The sequence below is a fragment of the Labeo rohita genome, chromosome 20, assembly GCF_022985175.1.
Source record: "Labeo rohita strain BAU-BD-2019 chromosome 20, IGBB_LRoh.1.0, whole genome shotgun sequence".
NCBI classification, from domain to species: Eukaryota; Metazoa; Chordata; class Actinopteri; order Cypriniformes; family Cyprinidae; genus Labeo; species Labeo rohita.
Window position 1 is genome coordinate 24,855,712 of NC_066888.1, and position 18,018 is coordinate 24,873,729.

At 33.7% G+C, this 18,018-nt stretch overlaps 2 protein-coding genes across 4 annotated transcripts in view; one reads left to right on the forward strand and one right to left on the reverse strand.

Moving 5' to 3' along the window:
* Positions 1-13,976, forward strand: part of coq8aa (coenzyme Q8A, genome duplicate a) — a 34,654-nt gene extending 20,678 nt beyond the window's left edge. For both annotated transcript variants that reach the window (XM_051138296.1, XM_051138295.1), the window contains exons 7-15: positions 2,475-2,560; positions 2,665-2,805; positions 3,746-3,827; positions 6,643-6,736; positions 9,542-9,683; positions 10,791-10,898; positions 12,521-12,586; positions 12,669-12,755; positions 12,827-13,976. In XM_051138296.1, coding sequence (XP_050994253.1) covers positions 2,475-2,560; positions 2,665-2,805; positions 3,746-3,827; positions 6,643-6,736; positions 9,542-9,683; positions 10,791-10,898; positions 12,521-12,586; positions 12,669-12,755; positions 12,827-13,117 — 1,097 coding nt within the window. In that variant the 3' untranslated portion in view covers positions 13,118-13,976. The remainder of the gene's footprint in view (positions 1-2,474; positions 2,561-2,664; positions 2,806-3,745; positions 3,828-6,642; positions 6,737-9,541; positions 9,684-10,790; positions 10,899-12,520; positions 12,587-12,668; positions 12,756-12,826) is intronic.
* A 521-nt stretch (positions 13,977-14,497) lies between these two features.
* Positions 14,498-17,943, reverse strand: si:ch211-245h14.1 (uncharacterized protein LOC563420 homolog). 2 transcript variants are annotated; one of them, XM_051138298.1, is made up of 7 exons: positions 17,782-17,943; positions 17,548-17,605; positions 17,284-17,408; positions 16,739-16,808; positions 16,384-16,617; positions 15,051-15,233; positions 14,498-14,812 (listed from the first exon to the last, which is right to left on the reverse strand). In XM_051138298.1, exons 1-7 carry the CDS (start codon positions 17,845-17,847, stop codon positions 14,583-14,585), a joined length of 966 nt encoding a protein of 321 aa, XP_050994255.1. In that variant the 5' UTR covers positions 17,848-17,943; the 3' UTR covers positions 14,498-14,582. The 2 variants fall into 2 exon arrangements, with proteins under 2 accessions (XP_050994255.1, XP_050994256.1); XM_051138299.1 differs by having other exon boundaries at positions 17,548-17,602; positions 17,782-17,895.
* Positions 17,944-18,018: the final 75 nt, after the last annotated feature.

The following is an 18,018-nucleotide window of genomic DNA, read 5'->3' on the forward strand; positions in this document are numbered from 1 at the left end:
TAGAGCTGCAAAACGATTAGTTGCAATTAATCGATTTAAAATAAGTTTGTTTACATACTGTGTGTGTACTGTGTATATTTATTTTGTATATAAATACTCTCGTGTATATATTTATATATTTAAATATTTGTAAAAAATTTAAAAGTATTTGTATGTAAACACTTGTATATAATTTGCATTATATGTAAATATAAATATTTTACATATAAATCTAACGTATTTTTCCTTAATATATAAATGTATGTGTGTGTATTTATGTACATGACAAATATTCACAGTACTCGCATGTATAGTATGTAAACAAACTTTTATTTTGAATCGATTAATCGCAACTAATCATTTTGCAGCTTTGCTCTCAAGTTGTTTTAAATCCTTAAAACCTTTTAGACCTAAAATATAGCACTACAATACTAGCAATACTACAATATTTCTCCAAAAGCAGATTGTGGAGACATTTTAATCATCCACGATCAAAAACAGTGATATCGCACACCCAGTAGCTCATCAAGACAAGACAAGGGTTATTCTAATGTTGATTATTGAACAGATATGATTTACTGACACTTGATTTCTTAAACCTCCCTTAGGAAAACTAGTTCTGATAACTAGTCCCTTCTCGAATAGTGTTTTAGTAGCCCACATTTCTCAGCGACAGTATCAGCAGAGAAAATGTAAGGTCATCAGACTAATCTGGGTCAAACAGGTAAACTAGAAGATAAACTTTAGTTTAAGAGGGTAGGAGTTTAGTGTAAGAGTTGCATAGCAGTTCTGGATTCCACTGGGTTTGGATCAAGCAATTAATTAGCACGTTCTCTAACTCTCTCTCTCTCTTTCTCACATACACACTCTGGCTCCTTAAGACTTGAGTGTTTACAGTGGCGTACATCTGTCACACAGTTCCTTCTCGTGAAACGTGTTTACACATATGGTTTGACTCTGTACTGCAACCAAGTAAACCTGTAATATGACAACAGATTTATTAAAGATCAAGCAACATGAAATGCAAGATTATTTTGTATTGTAGGGCATTTTCAAACTCTCTTTAATGTTTTAAAGTAGAAAATAAAAGCATTGTTATAGCTGGAATTAACATCATCTGCCTTGAGTGATCCAATCATAAGTGGGCAGCATGAAATGCTAAGTGATCCAATCATTCTAACCACAATCAAAGGTCAGGAAAGCATTTGACCACATCACATTTGTTGTGTAAATATTAATGTGTTCCAAAACACAACTAACAACTACTCACCTATCAGTGAACCTTTGCGCAAAAATAGAGCAAGCCATGAGAGGTCATTCTTTTCAGTGATTTTTACCATGTTTACATATATTATATTTACTATGTTTATATATCAGTTTAAGCAGAGTTTCAAATTTTTTTTAACGATCATATTGCATTGAAGAATACGCTTTGTCATCGCCAGAATAAATCACACTTTAAAGCATATTGAACGCATATTAAATTTTAAATTGTAATATTGCACAATCTGTGTTTGTGATCAAATAAATGCAGCAATGGTGAGCATAAGAGACTTTTTTTCAAAAACATTAAAACTTATCAAAACTATATATCAATTGCTGCTTTTTTTTTTCTTTCAGAAAACTACAGTGGTAAACTTAACATTTTAATTTTAAATTTAACATTTGTAGATGGTCTAAACCAGTTGTAAAAATTATGAAAATGTTTTAGAGCTCATAATTTGTTTTAAAAAAATGTAACATATTACACATGAATGAATAAATTAGTATATATAAGATTATTTACAAGTGTCATGTTTGTGATTTATTAATTTTTTTATTTTTTATTTATGTAAGCAATAGCTTTCGACTTTTAAATCAAAACATACTCATAATTTTATGACATCATTTACTACATTTAATCAGAAAAATAGTCTGAATGTTATTTTTGTATTTTACTTTCAATTTATTAGAAGTAGGCCAATAGCATCCCCTGTAAAATTAAAACTCCTTACCGAACGGGCATTAGGACCCAGGGGAGGCTGCCACTGCACATACTATTACTATTTACTCTATCACACATCGAATGCGTCATTCTGTACGTGCATTCTCAGATTAAATGCAGTGTTCCAAAACAGTCTAGTCTAGTCTAGTCATCATTCAGGCAAAACTTCAAGAATGAGCCATACTGCTGATGTGATCTAATCGCTAGCACACCCTGAGCATATGTGAGTTATTCCTCACGTCGGCAAGACATATCAGCATATTGGGCAAATGCCCAATCTACACTTTTTATACTAAATGCAGTGTAGCAGTTGAATAGTTAAAATGTATTGTCAGAGGAAACACATCTGATGTAATGTAATTGGCAGTCTTTCTGCAGAGCACTTGTGATCTGATCACTTAGGAAGGTTGTTAATGCCTGTTATAAACAGGGCCATCATTTTCATATGGCATTTGTTGAAGAGTAGCATTGTTCTATACCAACATTGGATATGTTTTTAAAAATGTTTCAGATGATGCATTCATCAACCCGCAGCTGGCCAAGATCTTCGAACGCGTGCGTCAGAGTGCTGACTTCATGCCCATCAAACAGATGATGGTACCATCTACTTCAACTACAAAATTTCAATGTCTTACATTTAAAAAAAAAAAAAATTCTTTATTAAAATATTACACATGTTTGTTGTGGTTTGATCCATGCAGAAAGCATTGAATAATGACCTGGGCCCAAACTGGAGGGATAAACTAGAAATGTTTGAGGAAAGACCCTTTGCTGCTGCCTCTATTGGTCAGGTCCACCTGGCCAGGATGAAGGACGGTCGAGAGGTCGCCATGAAAATCCAGGTTGGTTTCAGACAGAAAGTACTATTTTAAACTTCCTGCAACTCAATAATGCTTTAAGGCCAATAAAAATGAGTTTAAAGTTAATTTTCAAAGGGACACCACAGAAATAATGCTTATTTAAATGAACAACATAAACATATTTAAATTAATCACAACATGAAGAGAAGAACAGTTTCTTTAGTGTTAAAGGGAAAGTTGACCCAAAAATAAAAATTCTGTCCATTACTCACCGTCATGTCATTCCCATCATGTAAGACCAACATTCATCTTCAGAACACAAATTAAGATATTTTTAATGAAATTTCAGAGCTTTCTGACCTTGCATAGACAGCAACGCAACTACCACATTCAAGGCCCAAACGGTAGTAAGGACATTGTTAAGGTAGTAAAGACATGAGTGTGAGTAATTTGATAACAAAGTTTTCATTTTTGGGTGAACTGGCCCTTTAAGCTGAAGCAGCATAAGTGTATTGTATTGCTTGTGTTAGCGCATTCCGCACTAACATCACAATCAAAGCTTTCCTCCTATTATGTACCACATAAAATGCCCTTTTTTTACGGTTTTACTTCTAATAGGTTAATTTAGAGCACAGACTGCTTGAAGTTCAAAGAGCAATTACCACTAACTGCTTTTGCAAACGATATCGACCTGAATGATTAGATAACCTAAATTTGGATGTTTCCCCTCTCAGCTTTTTTTTTTTTTAGTAAAACAAACAGTTTAGAAATGTTCTGAAATTAGCCCCCAAAATGCACTCAACACGGTCAAGGCTGTTTTGCTAGAGAAGTTTTGTTACGTTTGTTTGTCAGTGGTCCAGTGCTGTTCTTTCACCTGATGCTCTTACTGGTTTGAACTTGTTTTGGTTTACGAAATGAACTGCTACTGCGTAATATTTCCTGACCCCAGTGTAACATACTCTCTTTTTTATTTTCCCTGCAGTACCCCGGAGTCGCACAGAGCATCAACAGTGATGTGAATAACCTAATGACAGTCCTGAGCATGAGCAACGCCCTTCCTGAAGGTGATGACCTTTTCTCTCATGTTTAATGATCTGAATTCAAATACATTCGTTTTTAGGATTGTAGGTAAATAAATTATTGGATGCACATGGATGATGCACACGTTGCAATGTGGACGCCTCAGGTTATTTCCCAATCTCACCAATTCATTTACTTCCTATCTGGTTTCTGTCTATAACTACAAACATGAAAGCACATAAATCAAATAAAAAGGTCAATTGCTGTCACCTGATGTAGTCTAATACAATCTTATATGAAGCAGACATGGATAAGCAGGTTGCACATTATCTCCTGTCAAAGTTCCCATGGTCACCCTGAAAATATTTATTTTGTTACACTAGTGTACAAAAGTTTTAGTTCGGTATGATTTTAATGTTTTTAAAGAAGTCTCGTATGCTCACCAAGGCTGCATTTATTTGATCAAAAATACAGTAAAAACAGCACTATTGTGAAATATTATTAATGTAATTTTATATATATTTATATATATTATTATTATTATTATTTTTTTTTTTTTTAAGTGTCATTTATTCTTATGATGACACAACTGAATTTTACTGAATTTTAGTAGCCATTATGCCAGTGTTCTATTTATTTTAAAGAAAATTATTCAACCCCCCAGAGACTGCAGTACTTTACTAATACAAGCTTTTTTGAAGATACAGTGCCCTCATTTATCAACAGTGCGTACGCACAGATGTGTGCGTAAGAACAGTTTCACGCAAAGTGTGGGATCTACTAACTTATATTTACATAAATTCCTACGTATAAGTACAAGCACAACTCTGAGCGTGCTTACGCAGAGAATCTAGTGGTAGAATGGCGATACTACAAAAAAAAAGAAAGTGCCGCTGCATGTTTCCTGTGTCATTTAATTGCAAATGCTCAATTAGTAATTTTATAGTTCAAGCTAGACATTCGCGTAATTGGTGTGAAAAGCTATAAAAGACATTGCAGGAAAAAAAATGCTTCTCTTACTTAGCTTCTTGATTTAGGAATTTTTAGGTATTATCTATGTATATATGTATATAATGTTTGTGAGTTTTTCATAATGCAGCTTGTCACAAGCTTGAATAATTGTCACAATTATTCAACCCCTATTCAACATTGTGATTTTAAGTCACCTATTGTCATGGTAGGGAACAAAATGGTCTTAAAACACAGTTAAGCCTTTAGAAACTGTATTTAAAAAAAAAAAAAAAAAAAAAAAAAAAACGGAATTAGCTTGTAGAGAATAGAGAGATGACAGAAGCCTCTAATCACTTCCAAGCAGCATTTATTGATGGACCAAATTTTACTTTTGTCTTGTAGGTCAAAGGGATTAAATAATTTTGATTGCAACTGTGAAAGTCTTAAATTCATGTTTACAGAAAAATAAGTTACTTTTCTTTTAAAGAAGTCTCATATGCTCACCATTTCTTTTTTTTTTCTATTTTAATATAATATCGAAGTGTTGTTTATTCCTATGATGACACAACTGAATTTTCAGCAGCCAGTGTCACATTATCCTTCAAAAATGATTTTAACATGCTGATTTGGAGCTCTAAAAACATTTGTTATTTGTATCACTGTTGAAAATGGTTATGCTGCTTAATATTTTTTTTGTGGTACGCATCTTTGATGAATTTAAATTTTATAAGAGCGTTTAGTTGAAATGCATTTCTTTACTGTCACTTGTGATTTTATTTTTTTATTTATTTATTTTTCATTGCAGTTATAATTTCTTCAAAAAAAATTGTACAAAGCCCAAATTTTGAAAAGGTACAATAGTGTGCATTTTTGCTCTATAATATTTTGATTAGGAGCATTTAAACTTATGAAACTGCACTGATTTTGAAACTCTTTCAGTGACCCCATTCTTTCCAAGAACTTAGTGTCAGTGCACTCAGATCTATGTTTAGTGTGTTTCAAACTGAGAACTGGGAGCTCAGGGCATATGTTGGGTCTCAGTGGGCTAATGGATCTTAGACTGCATGCTGACCAATCCGAGCCCTAGAGCCACGCACACGAGCTGCGTCATGTTACAGCAGCGTCCACTGCTGCACGATCAATGCCAGTTAAATGTTCAGCTGTCAGAGAAGCCTAATCCTCCAAACATAGACTTTCATTTGAGCTTGTAAATGCCACCACAATGTTGTTGATCCTCGATTTTGCCAGAAGAGGAGAATGACACGAAGCAGATACAAAGATATTTTTATATCTTGACAACCCTTGTAAAAAAAACAAGTACACTTTACCATACTTTTAAAAAGAAATTATATGTTTAAATGCAAACTTGTTTTCAGGCACTTAATTGTAGTTTTATTAAATGTAGTTTACATTTATATTAAATGCAAATATTTTAACTTATGAGTGCTTTTTTCACTTAAAGGAATAGTTCCCCCCAAAAATCTTTGGAACACAAATTAAGATATTTTTTAAATCCAAGATCTTTCTGACCCTGCACTAACTTTCTGGGTCTTGAATGTGGCAGTTTGCGGATTTGATCAAAAATATCTTAATTTGTATTCTGAAGATGAACGAAGGTCTTACAGGTTTTGAACGTTGGTAATGACAATTTTTATTTTTGGGTGAACTATCCCTTTAAGTGGCTCTTTATTTTTCAATTATAATATATTATCTGCAAGTACAATTTATTTTAAATATACTTTTAAGATCTGATTTACCCTAAAGCGTGCACTTTAATATGTTTAAGTGCACTTCTTTTTCCACAAACTCTGAAGAATTGTGAGTGCCACCTCTTGGTGACTCAAATCATTATTTTTTTTAATATGAACTAACCTACTGACTCATGTCTGACTGTCTGTGAATATGCAGGTCTGTTCCCGGAGCATTTGATAGATGTGATGCGACGTGAGCTGGCGCTGGAGTGTGATTACATAAGGGAAGCCAAGTGTGCTCGGAAATTCAAGTGAGTTGACAAAACAACCAGGCGACATTTTTCTCACTGCTAATTCAGAGCATCCCCCTCATTGTATTTGTTAATATATCCCACTATAAAATCACAGGCAGGCTGTGGGCTCATAGGCAGCCCACAGGATATTTCAGACTGCCATGTGTCTCATATCCAAGCTAAATCTATCCTGTGCCATAATGTCTTTGAAAGGAAGGTTTGCACACATGAAAATAAACACTACAACGGCTCAGAATGATTGTGCACTTCTGTATCCTCGTATAACAGCTTCTCTGGAGCGTTGTGGCCTCAGCACAGGGCTAAAAATAGCCGCTTAGCTTGTAGGCCAGGGAGTGAATGATTTGATCTTAAGGAACATTTTGCGTGCTGACATATTTAAATATAGCACAAATGGAAATAATAAACATTGACAACAAGCCCGTACCCTGTGTCCTGTCCTCTACTTGGGACCCTGACTTCACAGGGAGGGTGAAGAATGAAACTCACTGTCCAAGAGACAGATTTAGTTACGTACGTGCCCTTAGGGTGAGATGTGTGTCTTTTACTTTTGAGCAAACTAATGAAAGAGTCAGTGTTGAGCGGATAAGCTCTTTTCAAAATGATGTAACACTTTCGTTTCCTGCAAGTATTGACTTCGTTTAAACACGTTGCACACACTGCCTTACAGCTGAGGAAAGAATCAAACACATTCTTCTAGAATATCTTCTCTTTGTCAGGTAGTCCAATCGATTTTATTGAATTTGTTTATTTGGACAGCTGACCTTTAGATGAACTGCGGTTACTGTTGCTAAACTCAAAGAATCTATATTTCTCATCAGTCCTCCATGGAATCGGATTAGAAAAGATTGTCTGAAAACAGTTGCTATTTGATCAGTATGTTTTTAAGTAAAGCTTTATTAAAACAGTTTCCGTTGTAGTTGTAAAAAAACATGAATGTAATATAATAAAGTAAATGGGTAAAAAAAAAGCAGTTTCATTTGAGTCATCACTCTCTAGTGTTTACACACAGCAGAAAGTCACTTTCTTTTTCAGTATTTTAGTCTTGTTTCCAGTACAAATATCTAAATGTTCTTAAATCAAGTGAAATGTTAAGTTTTGTTTTTGGAGAAATTTCTCTGAATGAATTGTGGTTTGTTTAAAACAAGAAAAAATTGCTATTAGTAAGAAAAATAAACTTGATTTCCTTTTGAATTAAGTTTATTTTTCATACCCTATTTGAATGTGACCCTGGACCACAAAACCATTCATAAGGGTCATTTAAAAAAAAGAAAAAAATAATAAATAAATAAATTGTCAGGATAGGATAATATTTGGCCAAAATACAACAATTTGAAAATCTGGAATCTAAGGGTGCAAAAAAATTTTTTAAATGCTTAGAAAATGGCTATTAAATTCGTCCTAATTAAGTTCTTAGCAATCCATATTAAAATGCAAAAATTAAGTTTTGAGATATTTACTGTAGGATATTTACAAAATATCTGAATGGTACATGATCTTTACGTAATATCCTAATGATTTTTGACATAAAAGAAAAATCAAGAATATTGACCCTTACAATGTATTTTTGGCTACTGCTACAAAATATTCCCGTGCTATCTTAAGAGGTTTTGTGGTCCAGGGTCATGTCATATAATATAATATAATATAATATAATATAATATAATATAATATAATATAATAATATAATATAATATAATATAATATAATATAATATAATATAAATATATTTTGTTTTTGTTTTTTTTTCTTCTTATTTTAAGAATAAACCTCACTTAATTTATTAATTTATTTTAAATTAATTACAACTTTTTTTTCTTGCAATTGCGTGATTCGCAATTGTTTTTTTTTTTTTTTTTTTTTTTGTTTTTTTTCTCAAAATTGTAAGAGAAACTTACAATTGCAAGTTACGAAGTCAGAATTGCATAATATAAACTCACAGTTCTGACTTTTTTCTCAGAATTGTGATATAAACCTGTAATTGTGAGATTTAAATGAGCAATTCCAAGAAATAAAGTTGCAATTCTGGGGAAAAAAAAAGTCAGGATTGTGAGATGTAAACTCAGAATTGCAAGTTTATATTGCATTTCTGACTTTATAATGCAGTTGTGAGTTTATATCTTGCAATTCTGAGAAAACAGTCAAAATTGCTAGACACAAACTTGCATTTGTGAGAAAAAAATTCAGAATTGTTTATATCATGCAGTTCCCAGGAAAAAAGTCAGAATTGCGAGATGTAACCTTGTAATTGTGAGAAAGAAGTCAGAATTGTGAGTAATAGAATATGCTGATTTGAAGAATACTGTAGTAGAAAAAGGTATTGGGAAAGAGAATGACTTTACAGTGCTGAAGTGTGCAGCATCATCTTTAGTTATTACACATTTACTGCCAGTGGATTCAGTAAATCTGTATTCAGAGAATGTTGTCACCTTTGATTTAGATCTATAGAAAAGACACAGCTTTGTTACATAGCATCAGTATAGTTAGTATAGGCACTCCAGTATTAACTTTTCCTGTAGTTAAGATACATTTTCAAATCGCTACCTTGACTGTATTACAAAGCTGACATACCCATTATTGCTTGGCAAGCTGTAATTTAAAGCTGACGTACCCAAATTTCAGGCGTCATTGTGGATTTCCTCACACCCAGAGAATAGCATCATTGGTTTTCCCACATCCCTTAGAAGCAGACGTGTGTGTGTGTTCATCATCACGTCCTGTCTGTGGTGCACGTGCCGGGTGGCATGCTTTTACGTGGATGCTGACTTATGCTCAGTGACTCAGAAGCTTTGTGGTTTTTGGCAGGGAACTTCTGAAAGATCACCCCTTCTTCTACGTGCCAGAGGTAATCGACGAACTCAGCAGCCAGCACGTCCTCACCACCGAACTGGTTCCTGGATTTCCCTTAGATCAGGCTGATGGACTTTCACAAGAACTGAAAAATGAGGTATTCACCAGTGCTGGTAAAACACTTTTTGCAGTGGATGAAATGACGTGAAACCAGACTAGTACATCATCTGGGATATCTGCAGGATTTTTAAAATCAAATTTAAGGCTTTTACGACCTTTACAAATAAAATGAATACCATATGAGTGTGGTAGGGCAGTGTCTATGGTAACATTAAACTGTAAATTGACTAAATATAAAAACATGCATCTGATTTACAGTTCAGATACAGGTTTTCACAAAAACAAAGTGCCAGTGCCGCTTTTTGAAACTTTAAATAGTGCAGAACTCATATTTATTCAGTTTATTTCTATATGGGTCTTTCTGTGCCCAAACAGAAAGTTAAGAACTTTAAAAATTATAATTTAGACTTTAAGGCATTTAAGACTTTTTATACCCTTAGATTTAAGACTTAAGGACTCGCACAAACCTTATATGTCATTCTGACCACTAGGTTTAAAATGTAGGCCATCAACAAACATTCAAAACATTTGTAATTGAATTAGTTGCTGTTGTGTTTAAAAACATTTTAGCTTACTTTTCTAGTACTTTCAGTTCACCTACCATTATTTACAGTAAATTCGCATTGTCACGTTTAGCAAGTTATGTAAGCACATTAGAATTTGGGTGTTGTATCAGGCCACGTTATATTCTGTGATGCCACATGATCACATGGTCTCAAACGTGGCCAGCGTTGAAGCCAGTGAACTTTCTGTGAAGCATTATCGCCACCTGATGGTGGAAGTGTTTTATTGCATTAGTAGGGCAAAGTGTAAACAAGGTCATGTCCGTACCAAAGAAAGTTAAGGAATGATGTTTATAATGCATAAACTCTGTTGACCGTTTATGTTAGTGTGCATAATTTCCTCTATTCATAATTTGAAGGCAATAAATGTGACTGAAATTTTTAAACGAACCATACAACTATGATTTAAATGCTCATCAGTTATATAGTTTGTAAACATCGCAATAAAACAGTCTTTTGTTTGGAGTTCAGACTAATTTATGACTTTATACTAAGTACCACATATGGATTAAAGCATAAATACTGTGGATTTAAAGGTGTTTAGTCCAGGTGTAGTAACCATACTTTTTATTTTTGCACAGATCTGTGAGAACATATTGATTTTGTGTCTGAGGGAGCTGTTCGAGTTCAGATACATGCAGACGGATCCCAACTGGTCCAATTTCTTTTATGATCCTCAAACCCACAGGGTAAGAAAGAGTGTCACTATCACTATTTAAAAATTTTCAGAGGCAGATCTATAACAATTACAATTTTAACAATATTTAATGTGTGATTTATGAGATTTGTTGTATTTTGAATCCAATCTTTCTTTGTAAAAGGCATACATTTTAATCATACTGGTTTCAAAGTTAAGGATTCATTAGTTTGAATATCCATTGAACAAAACAATATGTTAACATCGTAGTTCATTATAAAATATACTTTATTTTTATTTTGACATTACTATTATACTAAAATGTAGAAAATAGGCATAAAGAACGAGTTGGCGTTTCCTAACTTTTGACTGGTGTTGCCAATATGTTCACTACTATTAAAAAGTAGATGTTTTTTTGTTGGTTCATTTATTTATTATTTAAGAAATTGCTCATTTTATTCATCAAAGATGCATTAAATTGATCGAAACTGGCAACAAAGACCATTATAATGTTACAATATATTTCTATTTCATACAAATAGTGTTATGTCAATTTTTTTTCTATTATTATTATTTTTATTTGTTATTTTTTAACAGCAAATTAGAATGATTTCTGAAGGATCATGTGACACTGAAGACTGGAGCAATGCTCCTGAAAATTCAGCTTTAATATTACATAATAAAATGTATTCAAGTACAAAGCAAATTTTTAAAATGATATTAATATTTAACTAAATTTATTATTGTTACTTTTATTTTGAAAAAAAATCTTTTAAACTTTACATTTATTCCATTTTTAATATGTGACCCTGAACCACAAAACCAGTCTTTAGTAGCACGGGATATTTTTAGCAAATTTAAAATGACAAAATTAACTCATTTTTTCTTCTGATAAATTATCCAAATTAAGTGGGGTTTATTCTTAAAATAATTAAAAAAAAAAAAAAAGTGTATATATATGTGTATATGTGTGTATATATATATATATATATATATATATATATATATATATATATATATATATATATATATATATATATATATATATATATATATATATATATATATATATATATATATATATATATATATATATATATATATATATATATATGTGTAGCAAATTTAAAATATTAACTCATTTTTTCTTCTATAAATTATCCAAATTATATATATGTGTATATATATATATATGTATATATATGTGTATATGTATGTATATGTGTATGTATGTATATGTATGTATATGTGTGTATATATATATATATATATATATGTGTATGTGTATGTATATGTGTATGTATATGTGTGTGTGTGTGTGTATGTGTGTGTGACCCTGAAGCACAGAACCAGCCTTAAGTAGCACAAGTATATTTGCAGCAATAGGCAAAAATACATTGTATGGGTCAAAATTATTGTGCCAAAAAATATTATGCCCAAATCACTAGGATATTAAGTAAAGATCATGTACCCTACCGTAAATATATCAAAACTTAATTTTTAATTAGTAATACGCATTGCTAAGAACTTTAAATGTGATTTTGCATGTCTTGCTTGCCCTTACCAACCCCAAACTTTTGAACTGCAGTGTGTATGTATTTTGTACAGTAAATCAAAAGTAATTAATTTTATTTATATTTATTTTTAATAATTAAGCTGTTCTTCAATCCACAGGTTGCTTTGCTGGACTTTGGTGCAACAAGAGGGTTTGATGAGAATTTCACTGATCTTTATATTGAGGTAAAACATAAAATTAAAAGTTTATTTAAAAAATATATATTTTTTTTTTCCTGAACTGATTGTTTCTTCCTCTTTACAACAGATCATCAAGGCTGCAGCAGATGGTGATCGAGAAGGAGTGCTGAAGCGATCCATAGACATGAAGTTCTTGACTGGTTATGAGTCTAAGGTAATAATAAACCAGATATTTTACTTTTAAGCTGCACATACAAGAAGTTAACACAACATCTACTCATCCAGGCTATGGAAAACGCCCACGTAGATGCGGTGATGATCCTGGGCGAGGCTTTTGCCTCTGAGAAGCCGTTTGATTTCGGGGCACAGAGCACCACGGAGCGCATCCACAACCTCATCCCCGTCATGCTGAAACAGCGCCTCATCCCTCCACCAGAAGAAACCTACTCCCTGCACCGCAAGATGGGCGGCTCCTTCCTCATCTGCTCCCGCCTGAACGCTAAGCTATGTTGCAAAAACATGTTTAACGAGGCCTACAGGAATTACTGGAGCAAGAAGAAAGGACCAAGCCAGTGACAGAGAGGGCTTTTCAAACGAGAGAAACTTGGATAAGCACAAAATGCTCTGGCCAATCACTCGAATGTAAACCAATGGCACTTTTGTCTCAACTGACCCAACCGTACCATCATCATACGTTTGTTTGTTTTTGGCTTTCGTTTTTCCTTTTTGAGTGTGTTAATGGGAAATAATATCCATGATTTATCCATGGTCGTGTGGTGCAAAGATTGCTGTTCAAACGGATGTATCTATGTGCCTAAGGAAATTCCTAAAACCGGGAAAGTTACTCGTCTGGCGAGGCAATTGGCTATAGAAGAGTTCATAACCAAGCCAACAGTTTTTTTTTTTTTTCCAGGTATGCTGCCGGACTACATTTGTGAGGACCGTCTCCCTAAATCAGTATATTAACTCTACGTATATTGTTTGAGAAAGCATTACAATGTTTATTATTTTTTTTCAGTCTGTGATTTGTGAATATTGCGCACAATATTGGCCAAAGTATGATAAAGGGAAGTTCCTGAAAGAAAAGATCAGAAATCAGCGCAGGTTTTGATGTTATACCTGCTACAGTCACGTGTTGTTTGTGTAGGTTGGCTACAAGCTTGCTTGTATTAGCTTGTAAAACCACCACAACTATTTTTGTCATAATGCATTTTAAAAAGCTAGGATATTAATAATGGGATGAGGTATCACTTCTCTGATGTGTGAGATGTACATGAATTTAAATGTGCCTACATGAAGGTGAGAACTTGAAAGCATTATGGTTTGATATCAGAGCATTGATGGAAAAGGCGTTTTTCTAATGTTCCTGCTATTGGCTTTCTTACTAAAAATTGTGATAAAATTGTCTGAATATATTAAATTTTTGGAATCAACACTCCAGGCTTAAATGTTTATTAGCAGGCTTGTTGCTTTTGTTAATTCATATGACTATATGTGACCCTGGACCACAAAACCAGTTATAAGCGTCTTTTTTATTATTATTGATATTTACCCATCATCTGAAAGCTAAATAAATAATGATTTGTTAGGATTTGGCTGAGATGCAACTATCTGAAAATCTGGAATCTGAAGGTGCAAAAAACTAAATACTGAGAAAATCTCCATTAAAGTTGTCCAAATGAAGTTCTTAGCAATGCATATTATTAATGAGAAACTACGTTTTGATATATCTACAATAGGAAACTTAATATCCTAATGATTTTTGGCATAAAAGAAAAATTGATAGTTTTGACCCATACAATGTATTGTTGGCTATTGCTACAAATTTACCCATGCTGCTTGTGACTGGTTTTGTGGTCAAGGGTCACATATGCATGCATACGTACATTGAGTTGTCAGTATCAACGATTGACAGTTAAAGCATTACATTTTTGGAAACAACACACCAGGCTTAAATGAATGTTAGTAGGCTTGTTTTTTTGTTTTTGTTTTTTCATTCATATAACCATATACCATGAGTGCATATATTGAATCATAATTTTCAACGATTGACAGTTTGAGGAAAGAACTTGTAGCGGTTTATGACAGACTGAAGTTTGTTAAATGCTTCGTCATTTGTTGGACAACTAAAAACACCGTTATGTGTGTCATGGAAGAGCACATTAACATGTTCCACAAGGTTCCCTTGAGAAGATGCAGGATTGAAGCTGGGACACGGGAAGTTAGCATTGAAGGTATGGTGCATCGTCACCAGGACTGCTGGTTTATTAGCTGTGTAGAGAAGAACAAAATGATTTTTGTTTCTAAAGAATAACTCAGCATTAGAATTCAAATTGTCCAAGATAGTGCAAAAAGACTAGTTCTTTAACCATTAGATGTTTCAATGAAACTTGTATTATACATTACGTTTGGGCTATATTGACCTTGGAATAAATTAGCTACATTCCTCCAAAATAATATTAAGATGTAATGTTAGAACTAGCTAAACATTGTTGTAATGAATAATTACCTGGAATTTTCCTTAGTGCCTCTTCAATGTCAGTTCCGGCTCGTGACACCACAGGACAGAAGGCCAGTATCAACTGACAGTCAGACATATGACTCTCTTGAACTCCCCTGAGCTGTCCAAAAATTTGCTTGTGAGCTTCCAAGGTTCGACCACACACAAGCAGATGCACTCTGACTTTAGGCTCTGCAAAACAGAAAGGGTGGGAATAAAAAGTATGAGCCCAAAAATGTGAGACCCCATGGATATTTCATTTAATTTAACCTGGAATTTTTTGTAGCATTTTGGTAGATATAGTATCAGGGTGACATAAATGAATTATTAATTTAAATATTTAAGATTTTTAAGATGTCAGTGATTAAATTTGTAGATGTTCTTGCTTCCAGTGAAGCTCAAGATGTTCTTTAGATCATTGTCAAACATACTTCTGGAGTCCTAACAGTTCGATTCAACGTTTTACTCTAATTGTTATGCTAAAAACATACTTTGTAATAATGCTACACTGAAGCAGATTTCAGGATCCCACTGTAATAACGCTGACTACTAGTTAATAGAGTGTTTTAACGACACGTCATCAATTGGTCACATTGGCAGCATGTAAACAATGCCACTAAACCGAACAGAACTCACATATTTTGCTGATTATTGCTGCTGATGATGGTCAATTATTGCCATGTTTTGGGCTGTAATAGTAATCGGTCGGACCGGAAAAAACATTGGAATTAAATCAAGGACTGGGTTGCCAGGTTTTCACAACAAAACACGCCCAATTGTTACTAAAAAGTAGCCCAATAACGTTTTTAGTGGGATCCCCCGGTTTTGGGGGGTAAATATTACGTTATTGGGGTCACTTCAACCTGCGGCAACAGTGTTAAAGTAGCCCAATTCCGCGGAAATAATAACTTGGCAAAAACAACACGTTTGTGGTTGGCCAAACTGAACCAGGATTTCCAGAAAAAGAATCCGGACAACATTCGTGTTTGTTATTTATTTCCGGTCAGGTAGGTGAAAAAAAGGCTAATGTCTTAATACTGCTTGTATGCATCTTTACCACCTATTAACTTTAGTTTTGTTAAAATATTGCATCCTTTCCTGCTTACCAAGTCCTTCTCTAAATGTTTTAGCAGATTCCACACATTTTTTCTGTGGTTTAGACAGCATAAATTAGCAGAACAACATATTCAGTAGTACATTAACATGCAATCCATGCTGTTTACATCTGAGTATCAATATGGCCATGCATCCAGGTAACTGATCAAACCGTCATGTAAGTGCAAACCCTCTACATGGTTTTGTGCATCCACTCCAAGAGATCTGAATTGTTACTTTTACTCACCAGGAGGAGTCGGCATGGTTGGAGAGTGCATATCTGTTTGGAATGAGTTTGGGAGTTTTCTCCTGCTTGGTGATCCCTCAGCATCCTTGTCCTCTTTTCTAGCTGATACCTCAATGAGACTGTTCAATACCTCAATGTATGGTTTTAAAACTGCCTGTGCTGCTTTGAGCTGATTCTCCACTTCTTGAAAAGCTCGAAGTGACTCCTTCAAAACATCATGTGCAGCGGCATCACCTAGGGAAAAGTCATAAGACTGCTATGAAATGATTTTTTTTTTTTTTTTTTTACAAAGAGAACTCCCTTGGTTCTCTGCTAGAACTGAAAATGATAAATTTGTAGGTCATAAGTAACTCACTGCTTTTGTTGTTTTGCATTAAATGCTTCAGCGCTCTGCCAAATGTTTCCGGGCCAGGTTGAAGTGAATCCTTTTAGGAATCAAATAACAAATAATTACAGATGAATACTCAATTATCTAAAACATAAACAAATACAGTGTTATGTATGCATGAAATTTGCTCAATTGACATTGCATTTGGTTTCTGTAACATGACCGTTTACTGTTAAACATACAGTGACCCCAAAAAATTAAATATATTAATATGAAATATTTCCACATCTTATGGTTGTCAAATGTTAGTGAAACATGTTCATCGTTAATGTAATGAAGTACACCTGTGGTTGTTCTGAAAACACACCTGTGTGAACTTTAGTGCAAATGGCCTCAAACATCTATCCAATATGGTGATTAGAAGTAATGGAAAAAAAATTCTGAGAAAAGGTCTAGCATTATTTGTTTGCATGTACCACTAAATTCTTACTCTTTTAGGAGTTTGAGTGTGCAAATATTTTTGAAAAGCCACTGAAATTAATTTCCACCAGCATCTTGACCAAAGACATTACCTTCACTGCTTCTGTGATAAGCATCATAATCGTCCTTCTGAGCTGAAAGTTCCCAATACCTGGAAAAAGCTCATTCAGATCCTCTCTTGTCAAAGTAAGGATTTGAGCATCATCAATGTTTGCCTCTACAAACAGATGGACATAATATAGCATGTCACACTGCAGGGGTATAGTTTAATACATTTACTTTTACATTTGTCTTGAGGATGTGATAAAATAAATGGCATTAGAAACAGTATTGTCAGGTGACACAGGCCTACATACCATCTAGGACATTAGACTGAGAGATTGCATGGATTTGTTGTCGAAGATCTCTTCCCTTCTTGGAAATATAGAAATAAAGACGATAGTTAAATTTTACCACTGACACATTCACTCGTTATTACAGACTTCCTTGCTAGCACATTTCCATAACATTTGAGGCTTCCGTAGTGTATTTTGTATTATTAATATGAGTAAGTAAAAAACTATTTTAATTTAAATGTTTGTTAATTGTACCTTTTCCTTTGTGGACCCCCATGTAAACGAGAATCTGGGAAACCAAGAAGACCCTGCGCTGTTCATTTCTGGCGTATTGAAACCGAAAGTCGATGGAGATAAAACTAAATTGCTTAAATTCTGTATATAGACTGACTCCAGATCAGTCAAGGCGTATTAACCACAGCAAGGCGTTACAACAGAGGCGTGTCAGAATCTGATCCAGGACCTGCAGTCTCCAGCGATAGGTTGTTTTGG